The 17,044-nt window shown below is 35.2% G+C and overlaps 1 protein-coding gene across 3 annotated transcripts in view; it reads left to right on the forward strand.

Moving 5' to 3' along the window:
• ANKIB1 (ankyrin repeat and IBR domain containing 1) overlaps positions 1-17,044 on the forward strand; it is an 89,336-nt gene that overhangs the window by 47,937 nt on the left and 24,355 nt on the right. For all 3 annotated transcript variants that reach the window (XM_030943458.1, XM_030943460.1, XM_030943459.1), the window contains exons 4-6: positions 4,495-4,677; positions 11,124-11,241; positions 14,681-14,889. In XM_030943458.1, coding sequence (XP_030799318.1) covers positions 4,495-4,677; positions 11,124-11,241; positions 14,681-14,889 — 510 coding nt within the window. The remainder of the gene's footprint in view (positions 1-4,494; positions 4,678-11,123; positions 11,242-14,680; positions 14,890-17,044) is intronic.

Below are 17,044 nucleotides of genomic sequence, written 5' to 3' on the forward strand. Positions count from 1 at the left end.
TGCAAGTTTAATGAATCCCTGGGAATTGTTAATGAGTGGTTCTTTGATAGTAACATTTTGAATTAGGTCTTACAGACTACTCTGGACAAAGTCAGGACTTGCTTCTCCTCTTGTGTTTGCTGACTTTTGTCTATTACCTAGTCACCTATGTAGTCTGAAATTCTAATTTAAGAGTCATTTATTAGCTTATATTTTTTCTAAATATACTTGGCAGATGCAGTGAGAGAAGTTCCCTTTATTTTTGTGTTTTCTTCCTTGCAGCACTTTTATTCTTAGTAGCCATGTTACCTTTATTGTTACGGTTTTAGTCAGGTCATTCACCAAAGCTTTTTTTTTGGTTGTTTAATTACAGAATTGTATTCCACTGGTAGTTCTTGATAGAGTTAGTTTGTTTATTTATCAGTTTGTTTGGGGTTTATTTAAAAGAAGGTATATAGCATCACCTTCACTATGATTCTTGCATTATGTTTGCTGATTGTATTCCACCAAGTTGCCAGATATTATCTGGAAATATTAAAGTTTGTAATTTCAATTCCCCAGCCTCAGCTGTGCACTCCTTTGAACTGAATATTCTTCTTTACCTTCTGGTTTTTCATTAGTCTTTTCTATAGAAGTTCAGATAGTGTGTTTTTATTTCCAATATCCAGCCCTTCTTTCATTCTGTTAGTATACAGATCATCCTTAGTTTTCTGAGCTTCCAATGAATGAAAACTTAGCTTCCTGATGCCATTTTCTATGCTATTATTTAAGCTTCTGCCTCTCTGATTCCCTGTTCAGTACTGAGAGGAGTTAAGAGGATGCTGCTGTTGGATGCTGATGCTTAACCTCCAGTAACACTGCCTGAACCTTGCCCCAAGTTGTTACAGCTCCTCAAGCTCCTCTCCAGCAGTTTGTCTTCAGCATGTGCTTAGAAATTATTTACATACTTACTGATTTTCACCAGGGAGGCAAGTCACAATGGAGTCTTTGCTAGCTGAAGTATACTCAGACCCAGCTAACTATATACATGGTAACTGAATGACATTGAGGTGTTGCCTGGCTCTTTCTTTCATCCAAAATAAGTCATGGTTATAAGACTGATTTAGAGCCTCTTGTGATGTGATTTATTTGTAAACAAATATCAGGCTATCTCCTAGGTCTGTGTTACTACTGCTTTTATGTTGATTGTCAAATTTTTATTCTTTCAGATTTGATAAAGAAACTGATTGCAAAGGACTATAGGAGTTGCTCTTATTCTCTTATTTAAGTGCCACTTATTTGATCCAACTCCCTGATAAATTCTGCCTATAGGCATTTCACTATCTATCCTTCCTCAAGATGAGACATTTGCTTTTAAACATATTTTTATTTATGTTATTATACAATAGAGGACAAATGTGCATGTCATATAAGAAAATGGGAGATAACAATTAGCATTGAAGGACCTCTGAAAAATGTTGGTGAAAAACACACACATAAAATGATTTGACATAAGAAAGGTTGTTTCTGGTAGAGAAATAGTAAACAGAAGAAAACTTTAGTAACAAGTTTCCAACATATTGCAATATCTGGTATTTTCAAGCTTAGACTTCAGATTTACAAGGGATTTGATCAAGGAGTCTTCTGCCTGTTTCTGTCTTCATGTCCCTACATAGGGCTATGCAGTGGTGTTAGAGATAGACACACAAGTTAAAAAAGTTTCATATTCAAGAGCGTGAAGCAAGTGGGTCCATGCAGTAAAATCCAGGCAGACTGTAGTGTCAGAAAGAATCACAGCTGCTGCAGAGTGAATTGTGGTTCTGGAGCTGGGCTGCAGCTTTTAACTGCAGACTGAAGTCAATTTGTTTTTAACTCATCATAAAAGTTCATGGTTTGTGCTTCTTTACAAATTATGGTTGTATTTCTCAGTATCTGTAATGTGATTCATTTGATAAATCCAGGTACTAGAATGCTAGTTCCCCATTTAATTATATAAACTGGGTTATGTTATCTTGACAATACCTATTGTAATTGAGTGAAGCATTTCTGACTCTAATTTGCTTTCAGTTTGTCTTTGAAGAAGAATTTATAGTCAGATCCACGTGGATTGCTGTTGGCCAGAGTTATGCAGTCCTAACTAGTCATGGTTTCTGCATTAGAAACACAGTGTACACCCCCAAGTTCAAACTTTTTTATTTGCCCTATCATGGGATAGAAGACCTTGGATCTTAGATATCCTAAATTCTCAAGTCTGTGGTCTGTAGTCCTTCTAACTCCTTCAACAGAAACAGGTTTATGAACAGGAACACTACATGCCTTCAGCAAGCCTGAAACCAAGAGATTGGTGAAGGAATTTAACAATTGTCTCTTTGTTCCTACAAGTATTTGAGGATTAAAATTCTTTAAAAAAAAAGATAAAAAAACTGATCCTAATCCTCAAGTTATCCTCCCTCTCTCCAGAAACTGAAGGTCTCTTAGAACCCCAGGAGTGCCTTTTTCCCATTTTTTGCAGTGGTTACTCTCACTTTAGAGCAGCATTCCTTTTTATTGACTCCTTCACTTGCCACCACTTTTCAGGAAAACCCCAGTTCTGTATCTGTGCCTATCCCCACCACACCCAAATAAGAAAAGGAAACCCCGAATATAGATCCTCTTGGATGAAATACCTACAAGTTGACTTGTTCCAAGTTGAGAGTCAAATGTGCAAGTCAAATGTGCTCCATTCACACGTGTTAGATTTTTCCTCCAAGCAGAACAGCTGTGTGGAACCCATTGCTAAAGATAGTTTGGGTAAAATTATGTGCTTACCTCAAACTACTGAATAGACAATAATAACTTCCATGCTGAACAGATTTGGTTTTATGAAGATACATTCCACACTATCACAATATATTTGGCATATTAAATGATATTTTTACAATTGCTTAAATTGCTAATATGATTGTTCAGATTATTAATCTCAATTAGTCAAGCAACACAAGACTTTTTAACAGTGCTTCTAGAAAAATATGGCATCATTATTAAAAACTTGTTGCTTTGCATATTCCTCATCTTGCAGATTTGATTTTGAGCTGCATAAGTCTATGGAATGTTATTTCAAATATATTTATTATTGTTTTTCCTCAGAAAGTGTCTTAGTTGCCTCAGTTAAATTTCTCTTAGAGGTTCAAATGAACAGACAGAATGTGATGCTCAGGTTAACAAAGTTCTGGCAATGTTAAGAAGTTTAGATAGAACAAAGGTTAACTGTTGGCTGTGTATATTGGTAATTGTCCCAGTATCATCTGTATTTCTGCCTGATGCTCTGCTATGAAGATCGAATACACAATGACACTAATATCCTCTCAACTAAATCTTGTGGTTGCACTGGTTTGTGGTATTTTTGGATTTGCTCTTTTTTTTTTTTATTTTAGAGAATGTAGGAAAGGTTTCCCAAAAATGAATCCAGGTTTGCAAAAGACATTCTGTATTCTGCAGTGAGAGATGAAGGAAATTTTCTCTTCTACTGAAGAAAAAATTAAGGAGTGTCTGATCATGATCCAAAAGGCGTATATGAAGAACAGATAATCTTAGAGAAGTTTGGGGATTTTTAGAAGTACTAAAACATTAGAACCTGAGTTTTGAAATACCCTGGATAGTGTTGTTACAGACATCATGCTCTGAAGGGAAGATAATGTTTATAGACTTTATTTAGAAACAGGATGAATCATTTTAGTAATGATATAAAGGTGTCATAATAAATCAGCAGAATGGTCCACCTGGGCCTTTAAAATCTCTGGCATGTGCTGTCTTTGCATATGCTGTCCTTGCATCAGGTCAGTTTATAGCAAGAGACCAAGTTAGCAAGTTCAAGAGAGCAGCACAAAGGTTTAATAGTTAGAGAGTGCATTTTGGGAGGGTTACTGGCAAGACACAAGGCTGGTGAAATGGCACAATGCTGCACTGTATTAGAATTGCTAGAATTAGCATTACTTCATTTCACTTTTTTCATGTTCTCAAAAACAAAGTAGAGCTGCCAGTAGTATTTTGTACTCCCTGTGAATCAGTATCCTCTGATCTGTCCTACCCAAGGAATCTCATCTTTTCTGTCAGCACAAATGTTCAAATGGTGGAGTTGTACCCATGTAGAAAGAATATTTAAAGGTGTTTTTAGCTCCATCTTGATACATGCTTGAGGGCCTCAGACCCCTCATTTCTCTGTGGGGCACTGACCATATCAGTAAAGCAGAATTTTAGTCTTTAAAACCTAACTGATATATTGTGCAAAATTACATTGTAATGTATTCCTTAGATTTTGTGGTTCTGTGGAATTACTGTGGATATAGGTATAATTATGTGTGAAAGCAAGCAGTAATTTATTTAATAACAATAGATCATCCTTGTTTATAAAGACCATTATTTTTATTGTAATGATTGTTCTCTTCTTGGTTTGTTGGGTTTTTTTTTTTGTTTTCTTCTTAACTCACATGCCTTTTCTTTAGGGTGATATTAGAATTGCTGATAAATAACTGCTTACTTTGCCATTTTACTTTTCAGCTTCTAGTAAAACATGGTGGAGATTTGTTTGCAGAAAATGAAAATAAAGATACCCCATGTGACTGTGCAGAGAAACAGCACCACAAAGAGCTGGCTCTTAACCTGGAATCTCGAATGGTATTTTCACGTGATCCTGAAGCTGAAAGCATTGAAGCTGAGTATGCTGCTTTAGACAAAAAAGAGGTCAGAGGATACTTTAAATCTGAAGTATTTTGCACATTTATACTTGTAGCAGTTACACTGTGACACAAGTCTGCAAGTATTTCAGTAGGTACTGTACTTTGTACTTTGTATTTGTAAACAGTTTTAGCACAGCTCTGTATAATTTTCAAGTTAAGCTCTGAGAACAGAACAAGTGCATTGTCAAAAGTAAACAGAAATTTTATTCATATCTTAGTTATGTGGACTGTCTTGTGGGCTGTGAGGCTGGAAGAGATACAGTGAGGCCAGTAAGCTCAGAAACCGTTTCTCTAAACCAAACAGTTTGGTTTTGGTTTTTTTTTTTTTAGATGCCTTTTTGTCTCAAAAATTAGGACAAAAGAAATTCTGAAAAGGAAGAGATCTGTGGAGTAGAGTAGGGAAACTTTTCCTGGATCTTCCTGGACTGAGACTGGGTTGAATGTTACAAAGAACACTCAAAACTGACTAGTGCAGGACTACAACATAGTGCATTTACTTTCTTGTTTTATAACATGATGCCTGAAGCTACTGCATACCAGAGTTTGTATGAAAAACAGGTAATAACAAGTGGTGTTACTTCCAAGTAAACTTTTGAAAGAGGGAGACAATTCACTGACAAAAAAATTGGCTTGAATTTTGTTATGCCTTAAAGGCAACTGTGATTCCATAAAGATAATTTAAAAGACCATACATGATCAGATTTTAGTTAACTAAAATTCCAAATAAGAATACATATATAAATTATATCATTCAGTAAATATTACAAATTAATTCTGTTTAAATTAAAGGACAATAGATTTCTCTATGGTTACTCCCTTCAGAAATAGCATGGCTTGGCCTTTTACTAGCTGGGCCCACTTATGACCTAATAATGTTTAAAAGAAAATACATGAGTAGGCTTAGATCACATTAACTGTTCCTCTGAAAAATGACACTTGTTGTCACTTTTATTTGAAAGTAAGCAACTCCTTGTAGTGTCTATTTAATTTTTTGACCATTTTTCTTGGAAAATTCAAATATAAACAGCCTTAATTAGATAGTTTATTCCTAGATGAGACATTTAGAGATGAGATTTAATGTACTTAGTATGTTGAAATAGCAAATGTAATTAACTCGTTTTAATTTCTCTGAATACTTCCATGTAGAGGCATCTAGATTGTAAGAAGATAGTTTGAACTTACATTCTCTCTTGGCAGAAATACTTCAAAAGTCTGCAGCAGTTTCTTGCCACAATTGCAGTTTACCACTCCTTTGGTTATGCAAGTAGAACTATTTGGAAGGTTATGTTTTCAACTGGATCATAGCAATGTTCTGGCTTAAAAGAATTAAAAAATGTAAAGAGTGGTAATATGTAACTGTATTATTTAAGTTGAATAGTTGTCATATTTATACCAGAGGTTTGCTGGCATATACACCAGCACAGGTAAGAAGACAAGGAACTTATGGGTGACAAGATATGGGTGAGACAAATCAGGAGCCACCTAAATAGGCTTTTCTGCAAGAGAAGATGTTATCTCATGCCTGTTTAAGACAGATGCTGAGCAAAACCAGCTGAAACTGTACAATTGTCCATTTCACATACCAGGGCAGCTTTCCCATGTGTTCCAAATGTTCACAAGTCAAAAAATGTCAGCCTGGAATTTGGTACACCAATTTATGACCTTGGGGATTTACATAGAGCAGTTCTGTCTTTACATCCTCCCTGCTGATTTTTTCCCCCTTTCTTTATGACTTTCCAGTGGGATAATTTCTCTAACATCTTGTTTATCTCTAAGAGAGCAAGTGCTGATACAAGGGAGATGCCAAGACCATGTAGCCAGGAGAAGTTAATCTTTCAATCCTAGCCCTCAGAGTGGCTAAAACCAGTTGAAAAAACAGCCTTAGGGAGAGTTGCACTGAGCTGCCATCCAAATGACTGCATGTCGTCATTCTCCAGGTTGGTATAGAAATGTCTGGGATGGGCAGTGCCAGCTGCTTTTACCACTGCCTATGGTGATGCCTCTGTCAAGAACCTCAGAGCACAGATGCTTCACCAAAATTGCCTCTCAAGAATGATCCTCTACTTTTTTTCTCTCAGTTTCATTTTTATATATTATTAAACACTGAGGGATGGAGTGTACAAAATGTTTGTTTAGCATAGTATTCAGCTTGTAATTGTTGCCATTCAACATCCTTCCAAAACAGAAAATATTCATTCATGAATAATTAAAAAACTTTGAACAGTAAGAAATGCATTTTTCAAAGGAACTGCATCTTTTGAATGAAGGTTACAGGAAAAGATAAAACATTTGAAAACCATGAGTAGGATTTCTTCCCAGGCAGAACAGCTAAATGGGCTTAACTGCAGTGTTTAAGATCTGCACAGTAGTATCTGGAATGACAGTACCCAATATCTCCCCTTCAGAGCCTGCCATGTTTACAGGAGAACACAATAATCCTTCTTTACTTGATTCTTTGCTCTTACTCTTTTGAATAATCTCAGAAAAAATCTTTGATATGTAAAATCTAAATGTATCTTTTAAATCTAATTGAAGATACACTAAATAATATGACATGAAGTGATTGTTCTTAAGCTGGTTTTATAGATTTTGGTTGTTCTTTTGCACAGTTTTTACGTTGTGATGTATTGTAGCATGAGACCGTGTTTGTCTTGGTGCTGTATCCCTGGGAGTGCTCAGCCTGAAAGGGTCCTTCCTTTCAATCAAATCATGTAATGTTTTAAATTTACATAAGAAACACCTGGAATGAGCAGTACCTCAGAGCAAATCATCCAGAACCGTTTTGGCTCTCAGTCAGACACAGTGAATTACTTATGCAATAGCAAAATATATAATTTCTTCATTGCTTCATTCATGTGTCCCACTGACTACTGAAGAAATACACTGCTAGTGAGTGTATCAGATTTACTGAGTGTATAAAATTGGAATGATTTTTTCAATTCCTGAATTGATGTCATATAAATATATAAGTAATATAAATACCATTAGTACAAAGAGTTATCTTAAATTATTCAAATTTATTTTGTCTCTACAGATAGAGAATGGTTTATGAAGTGAAAGAAGAGGACTTTACTTAAGATATATGTAGTCTCAGTATGCATATAATGCACATAATTTTACTTGAATGAGTTAAATGGAGTATAAGTAATTTTTTAATATATTACTCCATTAACTGCAGAACTCCATCCACCCATAAGAAAGGATGTTTACATTAAGTGTTTTGTCACCATTTAATTATATAGTCATTACTGTAGCAAAGAGTTACTTTGCCCCTGTCTATTTTAATGGTGGTTTAAAAGTGAAGAAAGTAATAATAGTTTGAAATTAAGTGTGAAAATAATCAGCTTACATACTAAAAGTACTTTCAGGAGAAAAAAAAGTATAATTTATGATATCTAAGAATTGGAGAAGAAAAGAATTTCAAAGAAGGGCTTTTGAAAATACAGAAGTGTTTGAATCTGTAGTGAGAAGCTCAGCAATGCATTAAAGTAGTAACTCTTATAGTATATTTCAAAATCATTATATAATTAAATAATGCTAATATTGAACAACGTATTTTTCACAGCAAATGTCAATAAAGAGTTCCTCCATAAATGACCATTAAAGGAGGTCACCAAGCATCATAAACTGTGATCAAAATCCTTTACATGGATGCAATCCTTTATGGCCTTGCAGAGATAAGTCATGTAGTGTTCAAAGTAGTTAAAAACAAACCTCTGGGATATTACATCCTGGATGTACATCCTCATAACTAAAGACTGTGTCTTCACAAATGTCTACAAGACTGTCTTGTACACATTACATTTTTAAGGTTCCCATTGTGTTCACTCTGGAATTTCCAGATTAACTTCCTTAATAGTGCCAGTCTAAAATTTCTTTTTTTTTCAGCTTCTTCTGTGGGCTCATATGTTATTTTATGAAACAAATGTCTGATGTTTCAAACACATTCTTAGGGAATATTTCCCTCATTACTTAAAAAGATAAAATTAAGATCCAAAACTCCCTCCTAGGTTGTGTGGAGTGCTCCAGCTGAGGTAATATAGTAGTCTGTTACTCAAGGGGGGATACTTGGCAGTGTTTGACCTAGAACCAATCAGTTAAATATAATTCTGAACATATCTGCATTTCAGGATAAAATACTACGTCCTAAAATATGCTTATATGTTGCAAATTTAACAGAAAAGATGTTTTTTCTTATGATGTGTATGGTCTTCAAGAATTGAGTACGATTGTGCTGACACAGCTGATTGCTTTACAATTGCAATTCAAAATGGAGTTCAGATTCAGTCATGACCATTCTGCTTCTATTTTTTTGCTGTACATGCAGCACAATTATAATCATTCTGGCACACAGTTGTTTCTATCCCTGTCTCTCTGAAATGTTTTTTAAAAACTATCTCTTTTGTAATAAGTTAAGAAGGTCAGTCAAATTCCAGCATGCTGTTAATCCAAGTGGCCCAGATTTATTTCAGTGCAAGCCATTAACATTCAGATTGTCCTTTACTGAGTCATGCATGGTCAGCACTGGAAGGACACAGAGAAACTGCCTGAACTTGAGCAATCAAGAAAAGGTCAGGACACTCACAGGTCATTTCTCTTCTGCTTTGCTTGCTTTCTCGACAAGAGCAGAGACCCAGTGCAGGTCTGTGGAGCATTACTCTTGCTGATGACAAAGTTTCTAGTATGGAGAAGCGCCTGTTTATTTCACTGATTAGCTAACAGGAAACATCTTTGTATGAGTCAGTCATAAGTTGTAGATGCATTGTGGAGTTAATTAGGATGTCTGGAATACAGGAAGCAAGTTACATTTTTAGGGTAGGTGTCTCAAAAGAACAAAATAATTTCGAAACCCAGGGTATCCATTCTCCCCATCACTTCTGCCTTCTGCTTGTTATCCTTAAAGGGGACAGCAGACTTTTACTTAGATTGTAACCTTTCGAGGACAGAGCCAGTCTTTTGCTTTCTGCCTGTGTATGCATGCTGACATTTGTGTCCTTACAATCTAGCACTGGTGAGTCCTGAACTATGGTCTACATAAAACCAAAATATAGATAGTGAATAATAATGCATAGTCTTAACTGTCACTACTGCTGCTGTGTCCTTCTGTCTCCAGTTGCTGGAGACAATTGCCATTTGGTGCCCAGGCTCCTGATTAGTTCTGAGCATGTAACACTTTATGTCAAATGCTTTAAGTATTTTTATATAAATAAAAGTAGTTCATGTAAGAACTTTAAATAAATAAAAGTAGTTCATGTAAGAATAGTGTTTTTTATATATCCTTTCTCTATCCATTCTCTTTACAGACCCTCCCACTTTTTTTTATCCTCTTCCTACCTATGGGGCATTTTCTCTGTGCAACACTAACAAATACATTATTTGTTGTCATAGTCTTCCTTTCTTAGTTTTAAAAATGAGTCTGTAAACATATGTGAGTATCTCTGCTCTCTTGGTTGGAGCTAATTCAGAATCCTAAAATTACTTCTTTTTGATTTTCTGATTTGACCTTTTTTAATGCTGTAATAAGGGGATAGATCTCCAGACCGGGAAGGCAGCTGGATGATCTGCTCTCTGTAGGGCTATGATGAGAGTTGGCCATTGTTTCTCAAAAAGTGTTTTGATATGTCCGTGTACAATATATCCCCAGCCTTGGATATATCCAGAAGCCATCTGGGCATCGTCCTGAGCAGCTGGCTCTAAGTGACCCTGATTGAGGAGGAAGGCTGGAGCAAATTACCTTTGAAGGTCCCTTCCAACCTCAACCCTCACAGTGTTTCTATGAACATCTAATTGCATGTCTCATCTGTCCCATTCAGGACTGACTTTGCTTCTGAAAGGGTGGATATTGCCTCAGAAGATCCAAATGCTGGATTCTGCTCACAAACTTCTCACTGTCTAATGTCTCAATGTATCCTCCTCCAGACCAATTCAGAATTAACCGGTCTCAATTAGTGTATAGTCAGAGAATCTATATGCAATGTATGATAACCTGTCCTTTGTCTTGGTCTTCTCTAAATCCTTAGTTCAAATCTAGTCATGCATTCTCATACCTATTCCACAATACCTGAGGCCTAATCACTGAATCAAAGTTCATCTAGATTATATGAAAATCACACTTTTTCTTGGGGAGGAGAGAGAGAGAGAGTGAGTCAGTGTTAGGCCAGCTTATCATTTGAAGATGGCTTCCTGCTATAATGGAGAACTTTAGAGAGTTCTGCATTATACGTGGAAGAAATGCTTTTAGATTTTGAAGTTTACAAAAATCATACTGTAAATATTAGAAAAGGACAGTGTTTCCATGTAGCTTTGCATGGTCAACAAATTTTGTCCCGTACTGCCTCACAGCTGAGATGGTGATCAGTAACAGTGCTTTGAATGCTTTCTTTTTAATATTGTATTAGAGACTAACTTGAAAACATTACACATAAATTATCTTTGTTCTTCTTCTTCAAGCCATATGAGGGGCTTAGACTTCAAGACCTGCGAAGGCTGAAGGACATGCTGATCGTGGAATCTGCAGACATGCTTCAAGCCCCGCTCTTCACTGCAGAGGCTCTACTTCGGGCACATGGTAATCCCAAACCTTAAAGGCTAAAACAAACTGCTTTCAGCAAATTCAAAACCACAGTTTTATGTTTGCACTTTATTTCCAAGGAAAAGAGAAGTAATGGTTAATAGCAGGAAACAGACCACACAGTACTTCAGAAAGAAATACAGCTGCAGTATGTCAAAAAACATTGAGGCAGACAGGGCAGCTGATAGAAAAGTGATTCAAACTAGGAATTATAACTGAAGACAATTTAGCTTAAGCTGTGTGGAAAACAGAACCACCCTATTTTGGTGAGAGACACATTAGTAAAACTTACATGGTTTTATATGTCAAAAAAGTCAAATTCATCAAACCTGATTTTGTCTGACCATTGGTTTTCTGCCACTATGTATTTGTGTATAAAACCAGTTCAACATTTTTTAATTTATTTTTTCTTGCAATAAAAGCAGTCTGACCATTGTAATACGTGGTTGAAAATTGCCTTGGGGTTTAAATTATATGTGTATATGTCCTTTGGAGGATTTTTTATAGTTACACTTTTCATACAGGTATGCTTTTCCATGTGCATATCTGTAACTGGTTTATTTTCACTGAAATAAGTCTGTATTCTTGTTCAAGTTAAACTGGGGTTGTCAGAAAGAGGATATACTGGATTCAGTGTGTTTTCTCCAGACAAAAGTATCTCTGAAACTCAGTGTAAGCTTTAGGCTTTGATTCAATGATTCAAAACTTATGCTTACTGAAGCATCTGCATTGTTACTTTATGCCAAAGGAGCTACTCAGGCAGTTAATGGTTTGCGTGCTGATCACTGTGTTGCTGGATTAAGCTTTCATACCCTATTATTTCTGTGGGCTCCTTGTTAAAGTCAGTGGGAGAGGGAAAAGTGAAATAGAAAGACATTATTTGAAACCCACAGCTTTTGGTACGCTGTTATGAGGAGTTGTGGTACCTGAAACTATTCTCTTTTGCATTATTTTTCATAGCTGGTATTTGTGTTCCTTTTAACATTGAATTAAGTAAACATGAACGTGGGCCAGTATAATAATATTTAAGGCACAGTCCTTGCATATATAGTAACGTTGATTCTTTGTTTAATTCTTGTATTGATTTTAAAATATGTGCAATATTTGAATGCTGTGTTGTATTCCCAGAATAGTCTCAGGCTAAAAATTATAAATACTTGACTGAGTAGGCTCCACAACCTGTGCAGATATTTTGAAGAGGAAAATTGTGGCAATACTGTTCAAACTCTCAGCTCAGTTTGCAATTAGTTGAAAATCAGTGAGCTTGATGTAAATGGTGGAGAAATGTCTGCCAGCATCTAGCAAGCAGGAATTGGAAATTGAGGAGAAATCAGTCTGTGTTGGAAAGGTCATTCTACTGATGTTGCCTTAGTGATGTTCTGGTAACTTAATGCAATTGGCCAGTGCACAGAAAGAAGCACAAACAATTAGCAAGTCATGAGAAAGCCAATTATTTTGTCTGTAGCTGTATTGATTCAGCTTAGTAAAGGAAGTAACTCAGGTATTTACAGAGGTTTAGAGAATTAACATCGAACGATAAATTGTAATTTTTTTTTTAATTAAGTCTTGAAATTCACAAAAGAATAATGTGAAATCTTGGTTTAATTCACACAAGGTGTGAAAAGCATGTTTTAAATTCTTGGAAAGATATACATATATACTAAGTTTAATAGTTTACAGGCATATAATATTTAATCCACCAGACTTTGCTTTCTTTCATTGTATCAATTCATTGAAACAGACATTAAGAGTGTATTTTCCTTTTTTTCTTTTATTTGAGAGACAGAAGTATGTAGAATTAAAGCCAAGATTAAAAAAATGTTATTGTGGCAGTCACAAAGGCAGATTACAGTTTTTCTACAAGTGCTTTTCAACATTGCTTCTCTTCTAATTCGGTATACAGCAGTGGTTTTGGGTTAAAAAATAAGCAATTCAACAAGTATACCTTGTGTTTTACTAAAATTCGTAAGTTAGTAAAGAGAACAAAGTGGATCCATTTAGTGACATGTCTTAGCCCTTGCCTATTTTAAAGATACAGAGCAACAAAGAAGGTCAAGAAAATGTCTAGCAAATTATATCTGTATGTTAACATTAATCAGCCCCTCTCTGAAAGGTTATAAACTCAGGGTAGTATGAAAAAATGCTGATAAAATTTGAAAATTTTGACATGTAAGTGTGTGGGTCCATATCTTTAAACAAATGAAATTAAACTAACCTGTGATATATTTTAGCTTAGATGAGTAAGGATCTGATCAATAAATTATCTGCAGCTCAAAGAGGTTTTTTTTACAGAGGCAATACTTTTACTAAGTTTGGTGCTTAGAACACATACCTTTTTTCCCCAGCACTAATATAGGATAGGAGAACTATCTTGTCCTTATAAAAATAAAACTAAATAAAAATAAAACATCTTTTGGTTAATAACATTGATGTTTCTTTGGGACTACCCAGTACTTTAAAAAATCCTCAAACTTTAAAGTAGTTGTTTAAAGCAAGCAGAAGGAAAAACTGGGAAATTTCTAATAGTTTATGAAATTCAAGTTTGTCTGATCTGCATGTAGTGTTCATGAGTTTAGATTCAAATCTGTATAGAAATTTGATAGATTTATACTTAAATGAGAACTTTTAAGTATTTTTGGTAGAAAAAACCGCTATTCTGAAGATATCTTTAGTATTAATCTTAGGAATCAGAAACAGAATGCATTTCAAGCAATTGTGAAGAAAGATTTGGTTTAGCTTTAAGATATTAAATTTTGTTTCGCTAGTTGTTTTTTGTATATAAATGGGCATTGTTAATTATGAATAAAAGAAAACATTCACTAACAATTATAGAATAAAATGTAGTGAGAACATATGAAATTTTCTTTGCACTCAGGTGGATTCTTTTTCCCCTTAGAAACACATAATTTATATGCATAAAGACTGGAAACTCATTAAGTCACAAATCTTCTTGTAATCTTAGTCTTCTTCCTGTTTTTCCTGACTTCACTAAAAAATAAACAAACAAAAACACAACAGATAAAATGGAATCCATATTAAATAATTACTTTTTTCATAGAATGAAAAAATAATGAATGTTCATTGGTGTGAGGGCTGGTATATTTTTATCTGTCTGTGATAGTCAGTACAGCTCTGGTTTTCAACTGAGTCTTCTAGCCACTACAACTGCTGTAAATAAATAACAAAAATAATGTTAAGACATATTACAGGGAAAGGAGATGCTTGTCATGCAATTATTTGCAAAAATGCATTGCATTACATATTATCTTGGAATTTGTTCTCTGAAATGTAATGGCTAAAGTTCCATTCAGTCACACTTCATTATAGTTATTTATTTTAATTGGTTTTGTTTAGTGTTCTTTTAAGGGTGCAGTTACAAACTATATTTTAAACATTGTCAGGTGCATAATTTCCTGTATCTCTGTATTTCTTGAAGACTGGGACAGGGAGAAGTTGCTGGAAGCCTGGATGTGTAACCCAGAGAGCTGCTGCCAGCGTTCAGGGGTTCAGATGCCAACGCCCCCTCCGAGCGGATACAACGCGTGGGACACGCTCCCCTCCCCGCGCACCCCGCGCACCACGCGCTCCTCTGTCACCTCCCCTGATGAAATCAGCCCCTCACCAGGAGACTTGGACACAGCTGTGGTAAGTTCATAAATAGATCTTCAACCAGCAGGGCTAAACGGCTGATTTCTAAACACAGTGCACCTGTGTAGACAGGGGAGCTGCCAAAAATACCTTTGTGAAGGTATAAAGTGTTTCTCTTTCCAAAAGTGGTGAACAGGGAAGTTAACACCTTAAACATTCTATATGATAAAACAGTTGAGCATCTGGCAAATACAAACCATTCTGTTTTTGCCTTGGCTGTCATTCACAAACTCTCATTTTAGACAGCTACAGTCACATCAGTGCATTTGGCTCTTCTGAACTTGCCATCTCATCCCTATCAAGATGTTCACTTTCATTGTATCCATTTCCCCGAATGTACGCAGTTCTGTGAACCCTGCCTTTTGAAATTTTTTTCTTTTGAAAACAAAATTGTCTTTGTCTGCATTTTGAAATGTCAGCCCACTAATGTACTGTAAGCTTATAATTACTTTTACTATGTGTGGGCTGCTTCAAGCAGTTTACAAAGCTATTGCAAATTTGAAATATGAAAGCGTCTTTCACTAAAATCAGTGTGGCTGTTTTGGAAGACAGAGTTCTCTTTTTAATAATCCACAGCTGCAGCATTATAAAACTATTGCTCCATGATCTAAGCATTTTTTTAGAATATTACATGCAGTCTTTCAGATGGATCATCCCTAAATCTCATATAAAAATTAAGATCTCGCATTCCTGCATAGAAATATTTTATTTGTTTAATTGTAAAATGCTGTAAAAGATCTATAGAAGGTATATTGTTATTGTACATTAATTTCCATTAGCAGTTAAATACTGTCTGTGAATAATTCCTAGTTAAAATGTTTGAACAGGAGACTATATATCCTCAGTTTTACATTGTGTGTTTTGTTTTCCATTGATGGTCCATAAGCCAGGAATGCAGGTGTGGATAATGACTGCCATTATAGATCTAGTGTGTCTCAATCCAAGTCCAGAGTTACACGTTTAATGTTCCTGTTTGTTTAAGAATCTTACCTGAACTATCAAATCTCATTTTGCCAGGAAAATGAACACTAAAAGGAATAGATAAAATAAAGCCACAAGGTATAAAGCTCCTTTACATGTTTTGCATTTGCATCCTACTTTATAAAGAGTTCTAGTAAATGTTTTTATTTGATGTTTTGAACTCAGGGCTCCATTAAATTCCTTACTTTAAAGATACGTTTTAAACAAAATTTACAGCTCATACAAATTTAATAGAGATTTTTAATGCATTGCCAACTTTTAAAATATTTAATTTTTGCAAGACAATAAGGTTAAATGAATGAAGAAACAATACATATCTTCACTGAGTTTCACACTTTAAAGGCCATTTTTTTTTTGTTTAATTTTGTTTTGGCTATAATATAATTGCTTTTCAAGTGGCATACCACAGGCTAACTTTCTGAACATGTCATATGAGTATATAATACCTAATGCATTGAAAGTTGAAATACATTTTCATGGTGTCTTTTTTCAATGAAAAGAACTTCCTTTTGCATTTCTTGAAGAGCATTAGTGTTTATTTCCACACATAACCATAAGCAGTGAGTATTTTCATCCCTACTCTTTAACTCTTTCAGAGTAACAGTCTCAGTATTCAGTGTTATTTTTTCCTTTAGTACCTACTTCTGTAAAATTCAGCAATTATATCTTATGTTGGAGTATGTAGTGTAACTTATTCTTCATCTTCATCAAAAACCTCTAAGTCTTTTTTAAAAAATAATACATATATATGTAGGTTATTACTTAAAGTATTTGCTGCTGCTGCACACTCCAACTGCTCCACCTTGATTTAGACCTGTGTGAGACGCTAAACATTTCCCGTAGCCTCTATCATCTCCAAACTAATTTCTAGCTGTGTGTGAAGCTGATGAAAACCACAACACCATTTGCACCTAGAACTCTGAGATTCCAACACTCAGCAGGGTGAAGCACTTCCTGAGCTCAAGGACACTGCAAAAAGCAGCCCAAAATATGCTCTCTGCATAGTGAGTTGTAGAAACAGAGATACCAAATCTTTCCCATTCCTATAGCTTAAATAACTTTTTTTTCTGGATACAGCTTGATTTTTCCCCCTACTGAGCACTTCGAATTTTTGCTGAGATTTTCCAACATAACTCATTCTTCTAACAATACAAAAAGCTTTAGGGTATTT

Source organism: Camarhynchus parvulus, chromosome 2, assembly GCF_901933205.1.
Source record: "Camarhynchus parvulus chromosome 2, STF_HiC, whole genome shotgun sequence".
Lineage (NCBI taxonomy): Eukaryota > Metazoa > Chordata > Aves > Passeriformes > Thraupidae > Camarhynchus > Camarhynchus parvulus.